We start from the raw sequence: 15,191 nt of genomic DNA, 5'->3' as shown, positions 1-15,191 counted from the left end.
GGTAAAGTTTGAAGAGTGACCACACTGTACCAAAGAGTTAATGAAATAAAATGCTTCAAAGTAGAGGTAGCGAAGATTCTAAGAAACAACTACCTTGACAGAATCTCGAAAATCAAATAGATCGGTACGTTTTCGAGCCAACACTGGTAGAGAAACAATGGGAAGCCTTCCTGTATACTGTGTATACTGAGTGCCTGTATACGGTACTGGTTTAAATCTTTTAACAATGTCTCTCACAGAAATATATGTGGAACACTGAGGAGGCATAGTCTGGATTTCAGACAGAATTATGGAGCAAACATACATGTGAGGTTTCATAGTGTTGACGACTGTTGCCTGTGAGGGTTCTTGTACACCAAAGTGACATGAGGAACTCGCTGCCACGTGAGGCCCTTACTGGGTGTCCTCACATCACAGTGTCTGAGCAAAGAAGAAACATATGACGGTGCTCATCATTGCAGAAGGGTCGGTAGGGTGCATCTTACACAACAAGGGAAACCGAAAGACCAAATAGATTTGAAAACAAACACACAAAAAACATAAACCTAGCATCATGCACTTTGTGTTTTTTGGCATGGTTATCTAAAATGATCTCTTTATAGCCATGGTTATTATTTGGACTTCAGTTTCTTTACTCCACAATAATGCTGTGAAAGTGTCGCTTGCTTTGGAGAGAGGTCTGTGTAACCTGTTGAGTTAGCCGTCCACCGACGCTTCAGAAGTGCCTGATGGCCTTTTGTCAACTTGGCGTATAAAGGCCCTAATATTGCACAGCGAGCAGTATAATGCAGAGACATTTCTGTCAGAACAGTTGGTGGGCTCAAGTCGCCTAGCCTGGCTGACACGTCCACAATCTCGATGAGATGGTGGTCTGGGAACTAGGTGTGCATTTTCTCGTATTTGAGGCGTGGTTTACGAATGCCTAGAGCCGTTTATTGGGCACTACGAATGTCTATCAAATGACGTCTGGTTCTTCCCATGCTGCTTTGCGCGCGATTCATAGCCAATTGTATCACTTATACCAGATGACGACAGAAATTTGACGAGGAAGAAGAAGAAAAAAAAGTAAAATAAAAGTAAACTTGCGCTCTAAGCTACTTAAAACACTTTCTAAGGCTGCATCGAACGGTAACGTTGTGTCCGCTGCCATGTTGGATTAACACTCTACAAGCTTCGGTGTCGCGCATAGACGTCGTCATCGTCTTGCTGCCCCTCGTTCTGTGATTGGTTCCTAAACTCAGGCAAAAATAAGGGCGGTGGTTTCCAGGCTGACTTTGCAGTGAGAATGAAATCGCGCGTAAAGCAGCATGGGAATTCCCAGGCTACAAGTCGCCTACAAATGGGAAGAATGGGAAAAGAATGAAATTTTTTACCTTTAACAATTGTCGTGTGTCAATCAATTGCATAATTGCAGTTGCAGTTCACATTTAGCTGGTGGTTTGCATACTGATAACCTGTCAAGAGCTCAAATGGTTAAATCCTTTTAATGGTGCAGTATCATTGACATCCCCAACAAATGTTTTCTGTCGTAGAATCATCAATCTTTTGGCCTTTGATTTCCCATTTCTCTTAGTTCGGAGATCAACTCATTCGAACGGGAGCTGGTGCTATCTGTGCAGCATGGGATTGTGTTCATCTTGACATTTGCAGCATAGACGACGTGATGGTTAGGAAGCTATGGGAATGACCTGATGTTGCAGAGTATACAGTGTCGGTTCATTTTTATATGTATGCAGTGTGGCATTACTCCCACTGTAGACACAAAAATGAGCCATTTCCTGCTTTGGATTGGGGGTAATACAGTAAGGTTTTGGTTGTTATTGTTTATGGCCTGGTGGCGTTATGCTGCATTATATATATATATCCACATATATATATATATATTTGTATTAATAAAGAATCTCATCATTAACAGCTGTGAGGAGTTGCTCTAGCAGGCTATTTTAAGCACTGATGTGTCATATGATCAGAGCTATTGCACTGAGCATCGTGATGTTTTTTAACAAGCTACATGCCTCACCTGCCCAGTTCCTTCACATGTCTTCTGCTCATAAACCTCTTTCATTTTGGGACCAAGAGAGTTATGCCAACAAGCTTGTCCTGACCATAATGACCGCACTTCTGTGTCAGAGGCCACTCTCAGCTTGGCCTGAATGAAGCAGTCAACAAGCCAAGCCACTGCCAAAGCCAATATCGCTCAAAAGTAGGTCAGACTGAAACTGGGCCATACAGTGAGGTTAACGACGTTGAAAGGACAGATTTTTGTAACTTAAGCAGTCGTTGATTGATGTATATTGGAAGTGAATTGTTTCTAAAGTTATCTGGCCACATTTTTATCTATAAATCAATTTTGAGGTTAAATTATAAAATGAAAACCAAACCAAAAAAAATAGAGCAGCATGTTCATCAGTTTCATAAAAGTAAAAGATGCCATCAAGTCAGTTGTTGCACCTCAGCTACTGCCGTAAGTTGAAGATCTTCAGTTTCCATTTAGAAAAACTCAGACTCAGGCTTAAACACACGGCTTATAAACCAGACATGTAACTATTAACCTGATGTTTCACCGTGAGGTTGGTTTGGATTTCTCAGTTTCTGTTTCTGTTCACCAAATGTAGACATTTTTAAATCCAGGTTAAAAATATTTCTTTTCTCATGTGTCTATGCATGAAATCTGCACTATATCTTTAATTTATCTGTTTTTAAATTCATTTAAATTATTTTATTTGTTTCTCTTTATATTCTTTTATGTATTTTTAATGCTTCTTACACTCTCTGCTGCAATGCTTTTATTTCATGTGAAGCACTTTGAATTGTTTTGTACATGAAATGTGCTATATAAATAAATTTGATTTGATTTGATTTTGATTTTGATTCATGCATTTAGCAGACGCTTTTATCCAAAGCGACTTCCAAATGAGGACATAACATTAGAGCTAACATCAAAGGTAACAATAAGCTACATAGAAGGAAAACCACTCGTCCGGTTCTGTCAGAGTTGACAGGGAGGACAGTGTAGAAATAAAGTGCAGGCACAGAGGGAAGTACAGAAAGAGATTGCAGTAGGGGGGGAGGGAAGTACAGGGGAAGTGCTCACTCCATGTCACATTAAGCATTGTTCACACAAACATTTGCATTCACTGCTTTTTTGTTTTGTTCTACAAGACATCCATCGCTGCTAGTTTTGCAGTGCTCACATATTTAAGCCCAAAACAGGCTCGCAGGAGCATGACACAATGTTTGGTGCATAGCGAGAAGGCAGATATAGTCGGGCGTGAGCTTCACTCTAATACTTTGGCTGACAGCTCTGACGAGCCAGCGAGGCTCAGCTAATTTGTCAGAGTTTTTTCTTTCTGTGTAAACACTGGTTCTCATCACTCAGACGCAGCTGATGTGCCAGTTGGTGTTTTTGCCTGCGTTAGGGATGTTGGTGAATAGGATACAAAATGTGACGCAGTAGGAAGTTAAGAACCAAGTTCAAAACCTGTTCAGATTGACAAATGAATTTTAAAGAATGAACTAAATCCACATGTTTGTTGATGTATGTAGATACAGTATTTATGCACATTTATTCACCTTTAATTCTATTTTTCTTTTTTGTTGACGTCTTACTAACAGCTGTTAATGTCAAATGTCACCCTCTTGGTCAACTTGCAAAGAAAAAGTTAAGTTAAAAGTTAAGTTGGAAAAAGTTAAACAACATTACACCGAGCTCATCTGCTGCACCTTGGTATTGTTGGGGTACCTATGAAGAATCTGTTTGATGTTAGTCTTGCAGGTTTATCTCAAAATGCTAAAGTAATTTATCTTGTGTTTATTAACCAAATGTAATTACTTCAGCAAATTGACATTATTTAAAACTAGGGCTGGGCAACGATTAAAATTTTTAATCTAATTAATCACATGATTTCCCTGATTAATCATGATTAATCGCATTTCTACGCGAAATCCAAAAATGAATTCAAAAGTAGTGTATAGCTTTTAGCATTTAGTTTTATTTGAAATGTGCTGCCATATGAATGAAAGTGCCATAACATTTGTTGTGCAAACACACTTTTAACATCAGCATTTTTATGTAGTTTTTATGTAGAAGCCTCGCTCCACTGTCTGTTTCCTTGAATGACTTGCTGCTATCAGTTGTGTGTTTTGCCTTCAAGTGATATTTTAGACTGAAACTACTACGGTGAGAAGACAATTCAACTTGGCAGTGTTTACAGATGACTTTTACAAAATAAAAGCCTGTGAGCAACAGACTTTTACGATAATAAAATAAATGATAAAGCAGGGGTGGCGTAGTGGGTTGAGCAGGCGCCCCACGTACAAGAGGCTGTAGTCCTGGCCCCGGTTCAAGTCTCGTCCATTAAAGGCACAAAAGCCCCAAAAAATGATATAGATAAATAAAAACCTGCATTAATGCGCGATAAAATAACTATCGGCGTTAAATAACTGACGAGTTAACGCGATAATAACGAGTTAACTCGCCCAGGCCTATTTAAAACAGCAAATTGTACACGTGAAATGCAACTGATCCAGTATGTCTTCACCTGACTATTTTGGGGCTGAAATGCATTTTGTTATGCAATATCTGTCATGGCAAAACAGAGCAATTATCACGGTGAGTCACACACTTGCTGACAAAACAACTGGACTGATGTGCGGATTGGACACACCGAGTTCGAATAGACGAGTCCTGAGTGTCACTTAGTGATGAGGTACAGTTAGAGGAACACAATGATACCACACATGCAGTTTTATGGTTTGTATCTACTCTCTTTCTCCCGGTTCTCCAGGTTCCAGTGAAGTTTCTGCCTCAAAGAAGCCTCACAGCAAAGGCCTTCTGAGCAGCCTCTTCTGCTGTCTCTGTCACAAAGACACAGACTCCTCTTCAGTCAAAAACAAAAGCAACGCCCCCCTCTTGGTAGAAGAAAATGGGTCTCCGTCAAAAGTAAGTTCATCTCTCACTTTTGCCCGTGCTATCGGCTTTCTCTCACCCCTCCCCGCTCTTCTTTTCAAACAGTATGTGGTCAGCATGATTGTCAGTCATCTGATGAGTGAAACACATGTTTTCATGGCTCAGAGCTTTTCATGTTTCCTGAAGCATGTCCCCCGGGCTGTAACGTATGGCAGTGGTGAAAAGTACTCCACGTTCAGACATCAATCAGGGAGTTAGCAGAAAGACAGAAATGGCGTAAATGTTACCAGAGTGTATGGAAGCACTGAGTGACTGATATCTAAGAACGTCTACGGCAGAGGCTTCAGGTTCAGGCCCTTTGGCTTTCAGTAGAAATCTAGAATATAGTTCATTTTATCAGCAGGGATTAAAGCAAATAAACTGTCCTTCGCTTATAAGATGCTAAGTAAAAAGTGAAAATGGATTATTCTAATTTGTGAGTTAAGAAATAGAGATTTTATGTCTGAATGTTTGCTATGCAAGGCCGATGTTTAGTAAAAGATTTGGAATGAGTGCGATAGCTTTTTAAACCAATGACTCGATCACTATTCAGTTACATAAAAGTTTTGGATAACTGTCAGTACTCCATCTGGTTAAAGTGAGTGTTATCTGGGAAAACAACATGTCTTCTATCCGTTCTGGTCGAAAGATCAAGTGCTGAAGACGTTCTCAGGTGTCAGTTTCAGGTTTGTGCCTTACTTCAGCCTTTTATAGAGATTTGATATTCCAGAAGTTATTTGTCACGTCTTTCCAAGTACCCAAAATAAATTGCTCAGTGTCTGGCAAAGGGAGGGACGAGTCAAGTGCTAGTCTCAGTTTTGGTTGTGACAACCTGTCATTTCAACGTGCATGCTGCTCCTGTTGCTGTTACTCTCTCAGGCGGGCTGTGATCTCAGTGACTTCCCCCCCACCAGCTCTGTGAATATCCACGTTTAATGGACCTTACCTGCCAGTTGGACTCTGGCACGTACCAATGCACGGAGTAAAAACTTTTAGCAACTATTGCCTTGACTGAGAAATAATTTCGCTATGTATTTGGAGAATTCTGAACAAAGAGAGGGGGAGCTGTCTGCTGAAGTCCTCCTTGCTGAACAATTTACCGTCCCCATGCTAACAGAAGCTGCAGGTTTGAACAGCCCTTCAAAGGGAAGAGCTGACCTGGGAATAAAGGTTCTCGTGGAATACACCGAGCAGACTGTCAGCACAGAAATGGACCCTCCTCTACTTTGTGTGGAACGTGGCAACTCGAACTTGGACTTGACAGAATCCTGCACATTTTGTATAAGGCACGCTGAGAGCTTTGAGCAACAGTCTACAAGCAATGGATTTTTTGAATCTGACCGGATCCTCGATGACCACGAGGCTGCGGGGTTAAGCCGACAATTTGACAAATGTGCTCAACACTGTGAGTGTTTTAAACCTTGCAAGTCCTCTGAGCACCGTGCTAATCATAGCTTAGCCTCTGAAAGCAGCCTTTGCTGTGAACACTGCCCAGAACAGCTCCAATTATTCCAGCAATGCAAGTCCGCTGATGAGCAGTCGGAGTCTTCTGACTTTGAGCCAGATGAATTGGAGGTGGACTATGACAGTTTAGAGCAGTGTGGAATGTCTCCTTTCATACCTGAATGCACAGAGCACCTCGAGTTCCAACAATACGTGCCCCTGGATCAACAGTGTGACTCCTCCGACTCCGAACAAGACATGTCGACCGAGCACTCAGAGCAACGTTTTCCAAATAACATCTCTGACTCGGTGGATTCATTGGACGGTGCCGCGGAGCTTTGTGAGTACGACGAAGCTCAGACTCAAACTGAATACACGGATGATGATGATGTTGATGAAGATGACGAAAGCTATGAAGCGGAGCAAAATGAAACGGAACTCAGTGTTGAAGACGACACTCCCGCCGCGGTCGATTTTGACCGTGATGTCCCCTTTGCAAGTGATTTTGGTGAAACCCACCTGTGCACAGAAGAGAACTCTCAAACCTCGACCACGGATGCAGTCACAGATGTCCGTGAGTTTTGTGGAAACGAAGAAGACTGTGAGTACGACGCGTCCGAGTTGTGCCACTCTGAGGAAAGCGTGGAGTTCTGCGCCGAAGAAGAAGACTGTTCTTCAGAATGCTCTTCTGTGGAAAGCAAATCCTTTAAAACTTGTCTGGACGACAGTTTTCCTTCCGATCCCTTCTCCGATTCTTCCGAGGAATCCGACAAGGGAGCTCAGGAAGATTCAAGCGATGAACAGATGCAGTGGGAATCTTTTGAGGGGGATGAAGAAGAGACGCAGAAAGAAAGCGATATTAACCTCAGTAATGAGAAGAAAAAGAAAACTCCTGCTGTTGACGTTGTTATTGAACAGTACTTTGATTTATTTGACAGAGAAGACTGCTATGCGCACATGTTTGCACAGAAGCAGCACTACATCTCCTGCTTCGACGGCGGGGATATTCACGACCACCTCTATCTGGAAGAGGAGGCACAGAAGCAAAACGACAAAACTGTCAATGAACTAGAAGGTGGAAATGAGGACATTGATCAACAAGAAGCTGATACGTGCTCTGAAGATGCACCTGCAGACTCGGACGAGGAAGACTTGAGCCAGGAGGATGACTGCTGTGACTCAGAGAATCCATTAGAGGCTTGTACTGTAAAATCAGATTCAAGCTCAGCAGGTGGTGACGTTGAAGAAAACGAGTCCGAGTCCTTTGCATTTTACCCAGAAAGCAGCAGGGAGGCCGAGGATGACGAAGCCTCTGTTGATAGTGAAGCTTGTTCATTTGACGGCAATGATTTTAACGACCGTGATGAAGAACCTGAGGTCTGCCTGGATTCTGCTGACGAGCAAAGTATGCTTGCCCCATTTGCCAAAGAAATATCAGTCGAAGGTGATGCTTACGAAGACAAGGTCTCCTCTGCTTGGAGTCATGAATCCCTTGGTGAGGCTGACTCCTTGGCTGATGAGACCGAGATGAAAGACGATTGCAAAGAGAATGACAAAGACGAGCCTGAGCTAAAACACAGTCATTTTCTCCCATGTTCAGAAATGGAGCCGTACTGGGCGCTCATTGATGCTGAAGAAAGTGGAGAGTTCTGTGAGCCAGGTGTTGAGGAATATTACGCATGTCAGATTAAAAGCATTCAGTCATCTGGGAAACAGGCCATGAACCAGTTCATTTTGGAGGGAAGATCAAACTGCCACCTGATCGGTGAAGATGCTCCTTCATCATCGATAGAGGCTGAGTCCCAGGATGCCGAGGTCTGCCCCAAGGAGGGCAAATCAGTCCGATTTGGATTAAGTGAAGTCACTGAGCTGAACTTGTCCCCTGTGGAAAAAATGCCCCATGGACAAAGTGCAGAATCAGAGGATGAGTGCGGCTTAAAAGAGATTTCAGAAGAAATCAGACCCCCCGCAGATGTTATTCACAGCGTTGTCTCAAAGCATGCTAATGATGCCACACAAAGCAGGGATTCAGAAGAGGAGCCGAGTGACGAGGAGTCTCTCGAGGATTGTGAATGCGAGTACTGCGTTCCAAAGGCAGTGCAGGTATTGTACTGTGCACCCCCTGCGCCATCAACAGAATCATTCTTGATCCAGTTCTTCCTGTTCTATTTTTACACGTTGTTTGTCTTACTGTGGCACTGTGTCCGACTTCAAAGCTCTGCCATGTTCACGAGGCAGCTCGCTCTACATGGTCAAACACGCATCAGTGTCTCAGGCGGCGTGTTTGGTCATACCGGCTTGTTTTTAGAAGCAGAATCACATTAACAAGCCACGATCACCCACCACCCGATGAAGGATGAGACACGATGTGGTGATACTTACATGCTCCATCAACGTGGCAGCAGCTGTAGATCCAGGGTTTCCTGTAACCACTCACAGAAACACTGCAACACAATTACAGTCTCTTTAGTGACCAGAAACTCACCCTCTCTTATAAACACACACAATGAGCTCCGCTGCATATTGAGATGGTACATATCCATGCTTAGTTTTTTTTAAAGTTTAGATTTATCCTGGCGGTTTCTCATTTTAAAGATCTCTGACTTCAAGCAACTCTTGCTGTAATGCAACTTTTGGTCTTTGCTCTCTCTGTGTTGTCAGGTTCCAGCAAAACCGCTGCTACCTGAAATGAAATCGCAAGATGAAGGAAAGATCTGTGTGGTCATTGATTTGGATGAAACCCTAGTGCATAGTTCATTTAAGGTAAGCTGGCCTCTCTGACCTACTTTCTGATAGACAAGACGAGTTGCCCCCCGAGCAGAAAGGATTCTGAAATATATATATTTCAAATGTATTTACAGGACATAATGGTCAAAAGGGTACATTAATACATTTTTGGTCTCTTTGCTAAAGAAAATGATCATTTGAGCTTCAAGCAGAGCCTCCAGAAAGTTCAGGCTCTGACACAGAAAAGGAAACTTGAGCGTATAATCCACCCTAAAAGCACAATTTGCCATCAACACGATAGTTTTTCTACAGATTTGAAAATGTCACAGAATACGTATATTTTGAAAGGTGTGGGTACTATTTTTTTTTGTTGTTTTGTTCCAATTTAAGCTTACTGGCTACTTGCTGTAGCTGGCAATAAGACATGATCGAAGTCATTTTATCTGCAGCTTTCACCAAAAACATGGAATACTTGTATCTCCCAAAACTGTATGATTTATCAAGGTGTTCCAGTGTTAACGGGGGTCACTGCATTACATTGAACGTCCAGGAAGAGTTTCAGTCTCAGTCGTAAACCCAACAGTGGTTCACTTTTTCATTGGCATCCAAAGCCTGTCTTCAGTAAAAGGCTTACAGTGGTACTAAAAGTTGAATAAAGCAAACCCAAATTAAAAAAAGAAAAAGAAAAACAACATAGCCATATATTTCTAAAGGCCTATTTCCCTAGTAAAGATACAACTGAGGCCCATGAAACTGGAATCTGCGTAGATTTACTCTCATGAACTGTTCACTTCAGGTCTTTCACAACATTTCTGTTGAATTAAAGTCAGGAGTTTGACTTCAGCATTAACAGAAAGTTTAAAATTTTTAATTTGTTTTACCCACTTTGCTCTCATTGCTTTTAGGTTTATTTCACAGACAGATGTTTTGACAATTTTCTTTAAAATTTGTTAGCATAATTCAGAATTCATTATTCCATCAATGATGGCAAGCTGTCCTGTCTGACCCAAACCATGATACATCCACACCCATGTTTCACATGGAATGTTGGCTTTTTTCAAGCTTTTCATTTAAACCAAAAGTTCTATTTCGGTTACATCTGTTCACAAAACATTTTTCCCAAAGTCACGTGGCTTCTCCTTGCAGCCCTGGCGTTCCATTGTTGTTGAGAGTTCTGATGGACATTAACATCAGTTGCTTTTAGTTGCTCAGAAGTGGGTTTTGTTTGTGAACAAACATATTACAGACTTTGAGTGATTCTTGCCTGTTTTTCCTTCCCTGGTTAGATTTCTTGTACATCCATGAAAGATAAGATGAAAAATAAATAAATAAATAAACAAGCACAAATACATACTTAGAAAAAAAAAAGAACTTCTAATTATTTTCAAAACAGCATAAATTAATAGTATGTGAATATGTTGAAATTGAGTTTTACTTTGTTCCTTTAATGTCATGAATAATGACATTTAATCAATTTAATTCCTTTTATGGTAGCATACAGTGACCAAAGCTATCGATGCCAAAGCCATAGGCTCCTATATCACAGCAAATTATGTAATGAGAGGCATGTGCTCAGTCCGTCTCAGGTTACAGTCTGTTCCTACAGGATGTCACTGGATATCGCCAAAAGCTATGCGTAAACAGGATCAAACTTGGTGAACTGAATGTTTAATGTAACCTAGATATAAAACTCATTATAACTCCTGTTACTCATTATTACACCTACTAAAATAGATTGGCAGTTTTTTTTCCTGGCAAACGATTTAAACTCATTAGAAAAAGTTACTCAGGGCGTGCTCATTTGAGGTGTCACCCTCAGCTCATCTCACTAATCCTTTTCATCTAACTCCATTATGACAGCCTGTAAAGTTGCACAGTACTGCTTATACAATAGATCAACCTTATGTTGTTAAATAATACAGAATGAACTGATACAATTAAATAGCCAACAAATGTTTTCATTATGTTTTGTAAATTGATGGTTGTGCATAATAAAAGTTTGAATGCAATAGCTTTTTATGGAATTTGTATTATCTCGTATATATTAAAGATTAAGATTAAATGCTGGAAGTCAAAATCAAACTACAAAACTGTAAACTTCTTTATTCCAACGACACCCTTGAAGTCACAGAATGCCCAAAAGGTTGTCATTGGATATTGCATTTGCCATATATAAACAAAGTCACACTCAACTCAAGATGAATAGTGAAAATAATTATTATTGTCACACATATATCAAGAATAGCCTCTGGTAGTATGGATTGTAGGTGAAAGGCAGCTGAAAGCCAATGAGTGGTGTGACAAATATGTTTTTAGCTATCTAAAAATCTATCTAGTTGAGCATTTTCTTTGAATATCATGTTTAGAATTTGTTCTAAACACATTAATGAATATAGATGTTTCTAATCACGCATAAAAATTCAAGTTAAGGTTGGTAGAGTTTGGCATAGAGGCATACAGCAGTATGAATGCTAAATGATATTATGCACATTAATATGTGACACTAACACTGACACATGGAAATATCCGAAGTGACTTACAAGTGACAAAACATTTCTGTGTCAGTACAGTAAGAAACCCCCGTGTGATCACACACTGTGTTTTCGTAAGAGATGACTCTTCATGAGAATGTTGAAGGCAGAGAGAATTTTAAAATTTAAAACTGATAGCATTTGGTAGGTTGTTCCACCAGTCTGGAACCAAAAAGAAGAACAGTCTGTAAGGATGGCTGCTCTAGATGCCCTTCCTGAGAGGACCGTACATGCAGAGAAGGACTATCCGCTGCATAATGGAGTTTAATTAGCTGGTTGTACACTCAAAAGTCACTTTTTACATAAGCATTGGGACTTGAATTTGATTCTTGCCGCTATTGGTAGCCATTGGGGTTCGATGCTCTTTTTGGTCGATTTGAAAAACAGACACGCTTTTCCAATCTGAACCATCTGTGGAAGAGGGGGTTCTGTGGATGGAAGGAGAAGTGAATGATTATCATGATCTGTGACATACTGCGTAGTGCGAGGTGACATAACATGGTTAGAGAAGGAAGACTGGTGAGAAATGCCATTTTTAATTTACATTGTGTCAGATGGAATGTGAACTACCTGCAGTATTTTGAACAGCAACTTTACACCTCTTTTCAGAGCTGCCTGATGTAGGTCACGGAGCAACCTGCTTGACTCCATCCATCTCTTTCCTAGATTCTGCCTTTATTGAGATTGGTGGTGCTAAATAACCCTTTTAGCATATTTATTTCCTATTCGTCCTTTCCTCTGTGTTTTGCTTAAGTTTTTACAGACTAACAAAAATCAAAAATCAGCATCTCCAACTTCCAACTGAGAGAAAATAAATGAATGACAATTAAAGGTTTGATCTCTAAGGATTTCAGACATAAAGCAGACAAAGCAGTGGTACAGCTTTTTCATTTAATTTCTTCCAGATGTAGCTAATGCAGCAGGATTTGAACTTGTTCTCGGATGGAGGTAAAAGGTGTGGAGTGATGTAGAAATCCACTGCAAATCTGAGTTAGTTGTGACTTCAGACACTTTGTTTTTAATACTTTTTTCAGATGATGTAAATGATTATGGTTCACATAAAGCTACAAAACAACATTAAAATACAATGTCGAACGTGGTGTGGAGCCCGAACGTTTTATTTTTTTTTCCAAATTTGGAAAAGCATTTGAGATCTCTCGGACCATGGGGGGGAGTGGACTTTGTGGCCCACTCACTGTAAAATATTAAAGTAGCAAGTCCAGAAATGTCCAACAAGGGCCAGCTACAGCAGCCGGTGCTAAATCTATATTTCATATGATGAATCTTCATAGTGTGCTTTAGCTTGAGTACAAGCGGCTTCTGTTTCCGGTGAAATTTGGAGATGAAAACGGAATGAAATAAAGGTTTCTATCATCAGTTCTTTCAATAAGAAATCAACATCATTTGTGGGAACTACTGCAGAAAACCAGCATGCAACATGAAGAGCACCATATCTGAATTAAGAAATCCTATTTAGACTTTGTATATGACTGCTGTTAAACTCCTTCTTTCTTCCATTACCTCATAGCATTACAATTCACGCCATATGCCTTTTATAGAACCTGCCTCCAATGATACTAACATTTGAGAAGCATATTTCAAATGTTGAGAGCCCCCTTAGTAAATCAAACATATTTTTGAGCCTTGTCACTTTCTGCGCTGCCTCTGCTTTATTAGTTGAGTTACTTAAATCAAATCATTTCCATTGTTGTGTTTTTAAAACACGATGAAGTAGCATCTCCGTGTCTTTATAACACACGAGAACAGGTGGAGGTTCTTGGGCACATGATTTGATATATTGTTTGTTTTGCTTTTACTCTCTACAGCCAGTGAACAATGCTGACTTTATCATTCCAGTGGAGATCGAAGGGACAGTACACCAGGTAGGCACTCGACATGTTCATGTGATCATTTGCAATGACTTTTGATGCAAAGCAGTCATCATGAAAGTTACACAAAATTTCTACAAATGTGCTAAACTTACACAAAGACATAAAAGAAAGCACAAGCAGGATTTATACAAAGTTCTATTTTCTATCCACTCCCCACTATTGTTTTTGTACATAATCAAACCAAGAAACCCAAATCTGTGATATTTACCAGCTGGCTTTAACAAGTTTATTGGACTCTTTCTGAGCTATATACAACTTCCAACATAAAAAATTCTAGTTCCAGCATCCTGACAGAGCTGTAGCCCTCTCTGTTGATGACTCCAAGCAGCAGGTGCCTATTTCAGTGGCCTGACGAAACGAGCAGAGCCTGGCAGGCTTCTCAGAAATCACTGACCATCAATCTCAGACTGTATCACATATTATACCCTGCCCACTGGGAAAGGCAGAGTTTTCTCTTCAGGCTTGAGAAACACTTAACTGCAGTCAGCTATGCTTCCAGAAGACAGAGGAGTTTTGCTTTACAAAGGGCCTGGGTCTGTTTCAAGTAATCCAGGATAGGCTTGTTAAAGAGGGGAACGCCTATTCGGGATGACTTGGCTCAGAAACAAGGCTGCCGGCGTCCTAGTGGAAGTAGACTTATAGAGAGGCAAAAGAACAATTACAGCATCCACATTACACATTTATGTGAGTGAGCACAGATTTCTGGACACCAGTTACAATGATTACAGCATCTGAGAAGTAGTGTCACTGATGGATTTTACACTGCTGTGCTTTTTGTGTCTGCACCTAGGTTTATGTGCTAAAGAGACCCCACGTTGATGAATTCCTCAAGAGGATGGGAGAATTATTTGAGTGTGTTTTGTTCACCGCAAGTTTATCCAAGGTCTGTTCTCAGTCACTTTTGTGTTCACATTTCTCAGCATATGGTAGACTGTTGCAAACAAGCCGGTCTGTACTCGAAGCGCAAAGTGACGTCTGTTGTTTCAAAACATTATGCCCAGGATTCCTGGAAGCCCGGGCTCATTTTAATGTGCGTTTTATGGGCAACCTTCTACCTAAAGATATATTTATGGTAGCTGTCATGCAGCTGCACAGACATTTTAATCTCTAACATTTACCTCAAACTGTGTTTACCTTAACGTGGCACAACAAAGCTTCTGGTAGGTCTTAAATCATCGATATATACACACACACACACACACAACCAAAACACTCTTTGATGAAGTTTTTGGTTTTCTATGGCACCAACTGTGCACTATTTGGAGGTTTTTGATGTTGTACATGTTCAACACCATACAACAGAGTGTGTTAAGCCTCGTTTCCACTATGCAGTCCGGTACGGGTCGCTTTGGGGTCAGCTTGCGTTCCCACTGTACAAAGGGGACCCTCAGGGCTGGGCGGAGTGCGTGCCGAAGCGTAAATAGCAAATAACATCCATAATTTCGAACCACCTCCAAGCTTCTCCAGCTTAATACGACACTGGCTCGCGGTCCGGTTGAAACCACTCTCTGCCATTTTTGCGGCAATCAGCTGGAAAACATTTTGGTTTGGCACAGCGCCATCGAGCTCCCGCTGCACAGCCTCCTCACCAACAACGGAGAGCAGAGCCTGGAACCGGTCCTGTGTGCTCGGTACCCCAAGCAGAAGGGT

At 41.0% G+C, this 15,191-nt stretch overlaps 1 protein-coding gene across 2 annotated transcripts in view; it reads left to right on the top strand.

Annotated features, from left to right (window-relative positions):
• The window catches only part of LOC142396383 (carboxy-terminal domain RNA polymerase II polypeptide A small phosphatase 1-like), a 29,854-nt gene that overhangs the window by 10,708 nt on the left and 3,955 nt on the right, over positions 1-15,191 (top strand). The window contains exons 3-6 of one of the 2 annotated variants that reach the window (XM_075479057.1): positions 4,788-4,942; positions 9,053-9,154; positions 13,476-13,532; positions 14,332-14,424. In XM_075479057.1, coding sequence (XP_075335172.1) covers positions 4,788-4,942; positions 9,053-9,154; positions 13,476-13,532; positions 14,332-14,424 — 407 coding nt within the window. Of the gene's footprint in view, positions 1-4,787; positions 4,943-5,652; positions 8,495-9,052; positions 9,155-13,475; positions 13,533-14,331; positions 14,425-15,191 lie in introns of those variants that run through there. The other variant, XM_075479056.1, reaches the window with a different exon arrangement.

This window comes from Odontesthes bonariensis, chromosome 12 (genome assembly GCF_027942865.1).
Source record: "Odontesthes bonariensis isolate fOdoBon6 chromosome 12, fOdoBon6.hap1, whole genome shotgun sequence".
Taxonomy (NCBI): Eukaryota; Metazoa; Chordata; class Actinopteri; order Atheriniformes; family Atherinopsidae; genus Odontesthes; species Odontesthes bonariensis.
Note: the sequence above shows the minus strand (reverse complement) of the source record. Positions and strands in the feature narration are given on the sequence as shown.